The sequence below is a fragment of the Papilio polytes genome, unplaced genomic scaffold (assembly GCF_000836215.1).
Source record: "Papilio polytes unplaced genomic scaffold, Ppol_1.0 DF821067.1, whole genome shotgun sequence".
Classification (NCBI taxonomy): Eukaryota; Metazoa; Arthropoda; class Insecta; order Lepidoptera; family Papilionidae; genus Papilio; species Papilio polytes.
In genome coordinates this window covers 3167533-3178890 of record NW_013528137.1, presented here as the reverse complement: position 1 = coordinate 3178890, position 11358 = coordinate 3167533, and the positions used below count along the sequence as shown (strand labels likewise).

General features: G+C 33.2%; 1 protein-coding gene across 1 annotated transcript; it reads right to left on the bottom strand.

The window, feature by feature from the left end:
* Positions 1-1217: 1217 nt before the first annotated feature.
* Positions 1218-10765, bottom strand: LOC106109736. The gene is made up of 6 exons (XM_013291339.1): positions 10493-10765; positions 4951-5123; positions 4100-4286; positions 3381-3520; positions 2702-2921; positions 1218-1883 (listed from the first exon to the last, which is right to left on the bottom strand). The coding sequence occupies exons 1-6, from the start codon at positions 10524-10526 to the stop codon at positions 1786-1788; spliced, it is 852 nt and encodes a 283-aa protein (XP_013146793.1). The 5' UTR covers positions 10527-10765; the 3' UTR covers positions 1218-1785.
* Between the last annotated feature and the right edge of the window lie 593 nt (positions 10766-11358).

Genomic DNA, 11358 nt, shown 5'->3' with positions numbered 1-11358 from the left:
TAACATAGTCACCTGTTAAATTCAAACTAAGAGAAAAAAAATTGGTGCTAATTTTTTTTTGATATTTTTCCTCACATCATTTTTTTTCAAGGATTGCCTACAGAAGATATTACAAAAAATAATTGGTTTAAAAAAAATAGATAACGATATTTAAAAAAAAATGTTGCCGTAGTAACTTACTGATATATTAATCCATGCTAATCAGAGGTCTATCACGAATGTTTGCGTGAAAGTTACTTGAACGTATACACTTATAGGTGTTACACCAAATTACTTCTGTGTGTAAAGTTCTCTGGAATATTCGTGATAAGCCCTCTGGTTACAATTTAGATTTGTCACATAATTTACAAGTACACTGAACTGTCGGCGTTTTGCCAATTCTGCTATTGCCAGAAGCAGATTTATTGACATTTCTATTGTCCTCTTAACGATCTCAATATAGGGAATTAATCCGTCGCAATTATTAACTGGTTTGATAGATTGTTTATTAATTATTATATTAATTTACTGCGGATATCAAATGCTGTGATTGTTACAGTGTGTGCACTCCTTTGTTTAATTACCGCATAACTGTTGTCCGATTGGCAATTGTTTCTTAGTTTCAACTGTTTAGTTGCACAACTAAAAGTCGAGTAATGCCTCCATATAAGGTCATAGGAATCAAAGTGCGACTAAACAGTTGTGCCATAGTTTAGTCAAAGATGTGCGCGCGTTTTTAATAATTAAATACTTTTCTTATCTTGTTTATGATCTAAAAATTGTTGCAAATAAGTACAAAGCAAACTGATTTTTATCAACAAAACTGTTTACTGAATAACTTTACAGTATTGTACAAGTATTACAATAATACATTAAATATTTGAACATGATTATTAAATTAAAATGTTTATATAAAGCCTTAAAAATGTAAATTGTACAAATATTGAGATTTTTATAAATATTTAAAAAATTAAACAAAACTTTTAATTACATTTTACACACCAATATTTGTTGTCAGAGTATCAAATTCCATTCATTTAGTTGTTGAATCATACAAAAGCGAAAATAAAAATAAACAACATTTTTTTCAGTGATAATATTATCGGAATATCTTATGTTTTGCCATTCGTACAATAAATGTTTTACCAACGTAAATTAATCTTTACAAATTAATCTATTTATAAACATTAGAACACGTAACATTATACAAAACGTCAATTATAACAATAACGGCTTTATATAAAAATTATCAACTAAAAACAAAATTATAAAATAACAAAGTCTGTTCCTAACAAGTCTTATATTATCTTTAGAATTATATTTATAAACTAATATTTATGCTGGCGGTGTGCAAAATGCAATGGTTAGAAAGATTTACTACCTATTCTAAATCAATAACCGTAGAGTTCCACTGCAGTTACACTTGTATCAAACAACAATCTGTTGCACGAACGGACCTACTCGTTGTAATCACGACCACAGAAGGTGTAAGTGAAAGAAATTCCGCGTCTCGTCTGATGAATAGCCTTAGTATTAATCCCTTTACCTTTCCTGCCCTTTTTCTAATACGTTAAGGACAGGGGAAGTAATTTAAAGGGGGCAGGGACGCATAGAAAATATCCCTCGATTTAAGGTAAGCAACGCATCTACAATTACGGATATCTATAGGCAGCACCCTTTAGTCTAAAAAGGGTAGCTTGTCTCTATCATCTCAAAGACAAAGTAAGGGATAAAATTATTGTACAAGTGTGAGAGCAGTAGAGTTCCACGGTTGTGTTATCTCTCGTATATTTCCGATTGAGTCTACTAGACTCTGTACAAGGCACTGCATTTGGAAAATATATGTAATGTAATACTGGATGCTATCATAAGAAATATCGCGTCTGCTTTCGATGAACTTGAACCTGTAAGATACAACTGAGATTAGGTATATCATAGTGCTAGTAAATATGAGACTTATAGACTGAGAATATAGACCATTCCTCATAACGCCTTCTGTACCCTAATGTATCAATATCATCATCTCCCCTGCCTTATCCTACTCCCGTAGGGTCGGCGCACCGGGTTTTCATCCTCCAAAGCACTTTATCATCCGTCATCTCAGTCATCACTCCCTTGATCATGTCACCTTTTACGCAATCCATCCATCTCTTTCCATGTCTACCTCTAGCGGTGTACCCCTCCACATTCATAACTAACGTCCGTCTTGTTACATGCGATTCATCCCTTCTCATAACATGCCAATACATGGCATGTTCTCTACCACTGGTGCTGCTCTCAAACTTCCTCTAATATACTCAATGTATCAATGTGTTTATAGAAATTTATTTCATGTCTTTTTTTTACACAAAATGGCAAGGATTTTAGTTCCTAGTTAGTATGAAGTATTTAATAAAGTAACTAGCAAAACTGAGACAAATTAAGTTTTATAGAAAATGTAGCTTTCGCCAGCGACTCCGTCCACGTGGAATTAAAAAAAAACAAAAGTGAGTAGCCTATGTGTTCTTCCAAACTATCCTCTACATCTATACTAGTTCAGCCGTTTAGACTACAAACTGTAACAAACATCCATCCATCCAAACTTTCACATTTATAATATTAAGTAGACTATTGCCCTTAAGTTGACGCTAAGAGGAACCTTTAAAGATTTAGAAGGAGAAATTTCAGCTAAGGCGCTCTTTAAGTGTCATCTTAAGTATGCGGTAGAAGACAATAAACTCACCTGCAGCAGTAAACATGGATAGATGCGGCGATCTGGCGACCACGAGCGTTGTATTACTGGATCTGATATACGGAGGTCGTACAGGCTGAGTTGCCTCGCAACGCAGCGAGACATCTCCCTTAGGAGTGTTCACTCTAAGTCGCATGGGTCGCCAACTCGATCGCAACCCGTATTCATCGGCGGATGACACTTCTGTGTTATCCACCATCCATGGTTCCGTCTGTAACATAACTTTAATCAGTGTAATCAATATGGCAAAATGTCTATCAAACAACGTGAATAAACCTATTAGAACGGGTGTAAACCTTTGACCAAGCTATCGGCCAAGTTTTATGAGATTGTCAATTGTTTCGCAGCTAATTCAACTGTTTATTTGCACAACTAAAAATCGAGTAGAGTACCTCCATATAAGCTCATAGGAATCAAAGCGAGACTGAACAGTTGTGCGATTAGTCAAAGGTGTGCGCTCTTAGTGAAAGCAACCATGATTTGTTAAGTAGCAACAGTACTGCACTTTAACAACCCTTGTAATCTCTCTTTGTACATGTCGTGCATTTTCAAGAGAAATCTTTTTTTTTATAATTAACTGTAATTAAAATCAAAAATCAACAAAAACCATTTAAAAATAAGAACCTTTACTAAAATAGATGCAGTTAATAAAGCTGTATGTTTTACTAACCTTCTCAGGCTTCCCGTCCACATACCAAACGATGTTGGCGGGCGGCATGGCGGGCGAGGTGGAACAGTTCAGAAGTACGTCTTCTCCGAACTGCACGCTACCCTCCACTCCCGATATTACAGGGTCCTCTTTTAATGTCACTGGTAACACAAAACAACTTGTAAGAAGAAAATATATAGTGTTCTCGAACATTCCGTAATTGTCACCCATACGTAAAATATGAGTAATAGTAAAACTATACACAGGAATTTCATTTCTACATTTGTTTTCTGATAAAAAACATGCAAACTTTCTATATTAGTGGTTCTTTGATATTTTATGAATTAATCTGCATCTGTTTAAATGTTTATGGACTAGAATTCTCCCGCGACTCCGTACTCGTGGAATTAAAAAACAAAAGTAAATAGCCTGTGTTCTTCTAGACTATCCTACATCTATATTTAATATTATAAAAAGATAAGATTTGTATTATTGGATTTTAGTATGTATTGGAATAACTCGAAAACTACTTCAAAGCTACGTCATCACCGAGTAACATAGGCCAGACATTTTTTACTATATAATTTCACGAGGACGATGTCGTGAGCAACAGCATACGACAAATTTCATTGAGATCCGTTCAAACTATATCCATCCAAACTTTCGCATTTATAACATTAGTAAGATTAGTTTGACTACATAAAATCTATAGCATTTAAAACTAGGAATTAAGTGCATACCTGCCACAGTAAGATATTTAGTTTGATTGACAACAGCGAATCTAGGACCCTCAGTGGACACTTCACACGTGAAGGATATCCTCGTGTTATATCTCTTGGGCAGTACAACACTTATCATACAGCTATGCATATTGCAGGAATCTCGCGCCACGCCGCCTGCTGTTGTGTTGAATGTTCTCGTGTATGGCTGAAGAATAAAATCAGTGTTATTTTAATATGAAATAGACGTTTATACCATGTCCAGAAAATATAAAACAACATTGAGGTAAAAATAGAACTGGTAGGAGATAATGTAATGAATCGATTGCACCAATTTGAAGTTTTTTGCCTGATTTATCTATACTATTAACAAGTGGATTAAAACAGAGGTTTTATCCGTGGATTTATAATCATAAGTTCCGGGTTCAATCTCTCCATACACATTGATACATGGTTTTAACCTCCAATAACAACAATGTAAGAGCGGTGTAAGTTTTACCTCGGGTTTTTACTACAGAAAGACTTTTATTGACACATATTATTCCTGGCAAACTCTGAAGAAATAGAGATCCTAGTTATATGTATAGACCAACAAGGACAAGGCAGTTGGAAATTTTGTGAAATAACAATCATTTTAAACGCATCACATTTTGAACCAAGAGGGAACCATGCAAGGAAGAATGTTGACATTTTGATAATTTTTAAATTCGATTTAGACAAAAGTTGCATATCGTTTGGTTTTATTTAGAATATAGAAACGTAATTTTTTTGACTTGCTGATAAGTCTAAAACCTAGCAGGCACCCCCCTGTTTATGTAAAAAAACGGCATAAAATCACTGTAGGCCTATACAATAAAGTACGAAATACTCACTTGTTGCTCAGGTGTGAATCGAAATATTTCATTGTTATCTCGATACCATTTGACGGAATGTAGCGGCGGGTCCCCCACCTCGTTGACATAGTGGCATACGAGGTCGGCGCTCCAGCGCGGGTCGCCGTACTGTGGCACTTCCAGAAACGTTATGTTATGTGCCGTCGCTATCACTGGAACAAAACATGTCACCGGCAAATCATGAACACCGTCCTTTTGTAATTCGTCTAAGTAATTTGTAAATTATATGAATAAATTGATTAACAAAATGACGTCAAATAAGGTTATTTGGCCCAATGAGAGGCTTAGCCATCTATTTCTGTCCGAAATAGATAACCTACTCAGGTATATAAAATGGTATAAATTAAAATGGACCTTTGACGCTTTTTAAACATTAAAAGGAAGGTGCTATTGAGCTATGACAATTTAGTTTGATACTATGCACCGGGTCAGTTTATTTTGTCGGTCTATAATCGTAGCGAATGTACCTAACTGCACACACCAAATCGGTTAAATAAAGTAAGTTGTAGTAGGTGCAAATGAACTCACATACAAATAGACAAACATAAAAACTTACACACGCAAGAGAAAACCCATTTAAATCAGCTATGAAAATTTGATAAGATTTTTATAAAGCAGATTGGTGACGAAGACGATTTCCTTCCTAATATACCATGGACTCCGGACATATGTTTCTAAATAACTTGCAAATATAAATAAAATCGTTTTTAATTTGTATAATTGAATAATAAACTATTCACTTCATTATTTAGTTAATTTATATTTTGGCAACGGAATTAAATTTAATTAAGTTAATAGAATCAGCAAATTTTATATCACGTTGTCAGATATTGGTTACGTGCCAAGTTAGTGTTTGGTCCGAGTCTGGATGAAATAGAATGATCTAGAATAATTGCCTGATTATGCGAATAGAATCTTATATCAAAGATCAGCTATATTATGTGTATATATTTACAATAGATATTAATTTGAAAAACGAACAAGGGTTCCCAAATACGCCAAATACATATTAAATGTTCATAGACATCCGCGATTATAAATGCGATCTCTTTACCAATCAACATTACTTTCCCTTCCTTTCCACACTAAAAATGATGGGAAGGGAAGAGAAATAAGTCTATATTATAGGCATAGACTATGAAACAACGTCGATGATGACAAGGTAACCACATCTTCACCTTGATCTAGGTGGGATAGTGGTCAAGCGCTGGTTTTTGCAATTTAAAAAAAAGGAAAATGTTGTTCGACATATAACATCTAAGAGCGTACGCACACCTTTGACTAAACTATTGAACAACTGTTGTGCGATTGTTTCGTAGCCCATTCAACTGTTTAGTTGCAGGAAAAATCTAGTATGCGCACCTCCATATAACCTCAAAGGAATCAAAGAGAGACTAAACAGTTCTGTGATAGTTTAGTTTCAAGTGTACGCACGCTTTATATGAGTACGTTTTCTAATACAATTAAATTTAAATTGACTTTAATTATGTTCAAAACTTCATTATTACAATGTTGTTTACTATTATACTTATGATTTAATTGCTTGTTAAAAAAAGACTTGTAAAAACAGACACACAATTTAGACATTAAACTAAAATCAATGTTTAAATATAAATTATCAAAGGTAATTATAGCAAAACCAAACAACAAATATTAACTCGTAAAGCAACCTATTTTCCACCAAATGAGTTTTTTAATTAAAACATTCGCACTATATAAAAAACTTAATAATATTCATAAAACCGATTTATGGACAACATAAAGGATTAAAATAAAAAAAAATATTACGAGATGGTTTTAATTAAAACGTGGAATGTTTGAACAAAAGCCGTTGCTAAGAAAACTCGTTTCAAAAGCTTACTGCAGCACCATGTCAACGATCTTTACAAGATTCAGCTTAAATTTGACAAAATTTTTAGCAAAGTAAAAAGTTTCATTAAAGTGTAAAAGAAAAATTTTTAATTAAAATATTCTGCCATTTTAATGTTAGATAAAAAAATAATAATTAGATTTTCCATTACGTTTTGTGAAAGGAATACAGAATTTCTTATTGGATTAAATTAATAAATAAAAAAATATATATTTCAAATAGTTCTGATTACAATAGGTTTAGATTAAAGAACATACAAGGCTTTTAAAGGCCTGTCCTACTACTGGCTGATACTCAGATAGCTTAAAAATGACGTCACTACCACATAAGGGAACAAAATCCGATATCACATGTTTTACACGTTGGATTGCTATACATTTTACAATTTGGTTGGACAAGCCCGAAATACGAAATTATTAAATTCCGTGTTAACAAATTCAAGGGTAAAAGGTCGTAAAATATTAACGTCGTAAAATATTAAATAAATGTTATAGTAGTTGAAACTAATTCTCCCATTTTATAAGAATCACAAATCTTTTTCACCAATTTAATGAAAACCTAGTATAGTATTTGTGGTTTATAACTACGCGAGATACAGCTGAGTAGAATAATTATCCAAATAATTTAAAAGGACTTAAACATTTCGTAGAAATTGTACAACTTCAAAGATATTCCGCACTGAGCAGAGAATATATTTCAACCAATTTCCTTTTTCCGAAAACTAACAACAGCGCAAAGTTTTAACTGTACATCCAGTTAAAAAGTTTCTTAATACAGTTGTTTTCGGTTGGTGTCTTTGTTTGCATACCAAATGGTTAGTTTTAGTAATTAGATTCTTCAAGATTTTTAGTTAGAGTTGCTAAGATTACTAGGCTTGCTAGAAGTCTAAACTTTGATATAATAATTATAATTTAAGTATTTTCAATTACATTTAAATCTCTATTTGACGGAAATTAAACGAAAAAGTATTTTTAAGGAATTTTCAAGGAAATTATTATACACAATTAATTTGATTTACATCGAAAAATGTTTGTGTTTTGTTTTTATTTAACATAGCTGCTGCACACGACTTCGCTCGCGTGAAATTAAAAAATATAGCCTATGTTACTCACAGATAAATTACCTTTCTAACGGTGAAAGAATTTTTAACATCGGCCCAGTAGTTTTTGAGTTACTTCAATACATAAAAAAATACAAAAATACAAATCTTAGCTATTATTTTTATGTAATTGGATTTTCATTCGACATTACATTGCATTTAAATGCATCATAATAACAAAGTAAAACGTCATTCTTATCACAAATAAATAAAATTTCCACTAATGGAAAAAATCCACTTAAACAAAACATTTAAACACAAAAGTTGGACCTTATCATGCCTTACCCTCATTTATACCTTACAGATGCTGGTTTATAATATAATTTGCGCCGCAAACAGACGCCTTTGTGCTACAATAGGACAGTAATAGCCCATTATTTAACTTTATAGTTTGTAATAAGCCCCGACGAAGCCAGCAAGATCTAGCAAGTGCTAAACTGAAGCCTATTCTGGCAGCCACGCTTCTTGCAAAAAAACACTGCAATTGCATATCCCGTGTGTAAAAGTTTAACAATAAATTCATATTTAAAATTACGTTATTAAAATCATGGACTATTCAAGTAATTAAGTTGAAAGTTAATTAAAAAAATGATATTTTATTTCTAATTATAAATTTCTTTCATCTGCAACTACAACTGTACAATAACATCGAGCCATCCTTTTTTTTTTCAAAAAGATTACGCTAGTGGAAACCAACTGTAAATGTCATCTGACTAACAGACCCTGGGGGAGAGGACAGCAGAAGGAGGATAGTATTCTTTGCAGACCGGGGTCGCGGACGTAAGCAAAAGCGTGCCCTTAGCCCCGGCCTAAGACGTTGGAGGAACCAAGGGGTTTAGGGGGTATGCCCCCATTCTACTCCGTTCCCCTGGGTCCGGAGTATCTGTAAAGCATTCCCCTCAGGCAGAAGAGAAGGATAGTACTCTTTCTGTGCGTCCCCTCTGGATTAGAGATAGACATATCAGCAAATACGAATGTTTATAGGCAGCGGTCGCTTTGCTATTTGGCGAATTCCAGTTGGAACTTGCTGGTATATCACCCAGTACTATAAACCAATATACTGTACTTTGTTGTTATATCACTTCTTACAATCTCCGTATCAATTTGCACGATGATGAAATAGGAAGATTTAATCAAAGCACTTTCCTGTAGACAGGACAGAAATTAATAAACGTTCATTACAGTTTATTACAATGTGGGTGTAACTGTCTTATATTTAAACTAGTAACAAAAAGACTGTTTCTTATTATTGAAGATTTGTAAAGATTGTCTTTATTTTATTAAAAAAATGAGATAATAAAATTTAGTATGAATGTTTCGGTAATGGAATCCAATAATGCAATATGATAAAACTCTTATAGTATATTTAAATTATGTCGTACAATCGGGGAAAGTGGCAGTGCTCCTAAAAGCAAAAATCGATTGAACGTTTTATACGCATTGAGACTTGAGATGACGAGGTACAATAACCAACAGAACACAGCTTTTAAATGCGTCATTAGCGCACGACTAGTTTTAATTATTATTCCCTCTTTTGCGCAACTAAATACTACGGCTGAGTTTGCCGTCTTCCTTGCAACATGGCAATTGTTCTGTAAATGGAACACTAAAGATTTCTGTGACTGTACTTCAGTTCGAAGTAATCCATACAAATCCTAAAGTCACAAATAATGGACATGAAATAGAAATATTTATACGCCTACATATAAAAGTTAAGCAAGGTAAAAGCCTTTTACTTCCTCGGCTATCTTAAATTAACATTACAAATGTACATCATAAGCTATCCTAGATATACCCCAATCTATTGTTAGTTTGATTGAATTAGTAACATTTTTAAATATCGTATTGTAAACTTCATTTAAAATACAACATGCTGTTTTTGTATCAGAAGACTGATGTATTGTCAAACAAGAATATACAGTCTGGAGATAGGTCGATTAATTTATACATTGCATCGGCCATATAAGACAAATCTCATTGGTTTGATTGTTCGGTGGGCCGATCGGCCTATTAGGATACACCTAAAGAGTTGTAACGTTAGAAAATTGTACATATTGAATTCGAAAAAAGAATGTTACATGACAGGGATCGAACCTAGATCTGTAGAATTCGACCCAGTATGGTCAACCATTCAATGACTGGGCCATCAACGCTCTACATTACAAATAATTACATTAATGTAAAAAAAAAAGACATTGTTTAGAAAATATTTCATCATTAATTATTTTATCTTTGCATAAATAAGGTAATATTTAAATAAGAATAACTAGCTTAGAGTAAAAATATTTTAAACCTCAAATAAATGTACGTAACATCACTACTAATGATACTTGTAACTTATTAAAACGCCCTGAATATTTCATTAAAATAAAAATTATTTTCACCACGATAATATTAATTTAATATTAAATTCCAACGTTTCAAGCTTACCGTGTCGACGAGTGTACTTGAAAGGTTGAAAATTTTATTCAAAAAACTTTGAATTTCATTAAAAAAATATTAAAAAAGTATACTTTAATTTTTAGATTTAAATAAATCAATATATATCTCACCTATAAAAAGGCCAAAAACTAGAAGAACGTTCATGTTGAAGAAGTATACATCTACAGCATTGCTAATACAAAATCATCCAATCGGTTCACATTATTTATACGAAAATTTCATCCATTATAATAGAAATTAATTCCTCACAATTATCAACACTTCCACACCATTAGTTTAATTCAAAAAAAAACTTTTAAAACTGTGAAAAACACGAAAGTTCTTAGAGAATATTTCGTTGTCCGTACAAGGTTGGAACGGTGGAGCAACCGGGTAAGCTTTCATTCCCCACTGTAGCCGCGAACGTACTGCGGGACGGCATCCGAAGGCAATCCTTCCCCTCCCCTCCCGCACCCCCGCCCCTCGTGCGCCCTTATCGCGATCCCGTAATTAGATAAATGTCATTGCTGTTGTCTGAGTTTTTTTGCCTTGCTCCACGAATTTCGTCGACCGAAGTAATATACTGAAGTTGTAGGAGTCATTTACGAGAATGATATTTGTGTTTGCGCTCATTTTTACATGCTTCGACGTATGTGTGAGACGGGGAGAGATACTTTGTGTGAAAATATGTTAAGCTTCATTGTCCTTGCTTTATGAGATTTCCACCTTTCTTTTGTTCGTTTTACGCAGTTTTGATTTTTTATTATTTTCACACTTCTTACATAAATGGTTTGAGAATTAATAATTTAGTAGGTTGCGTTTTGAATGATATCTTTGTAAATTATTGACAAATGTATCGTGAAAGGAAAATTAATTTTTTAACATTGTGTTTCATTCTTTTAAATGTATCTATGCAATTTCAAATCTTAAGTAACAGATACTGTTTTGGAAGACATAAATAAATTTATCGCATGTGTATTTCCTTATACGAGGGTCG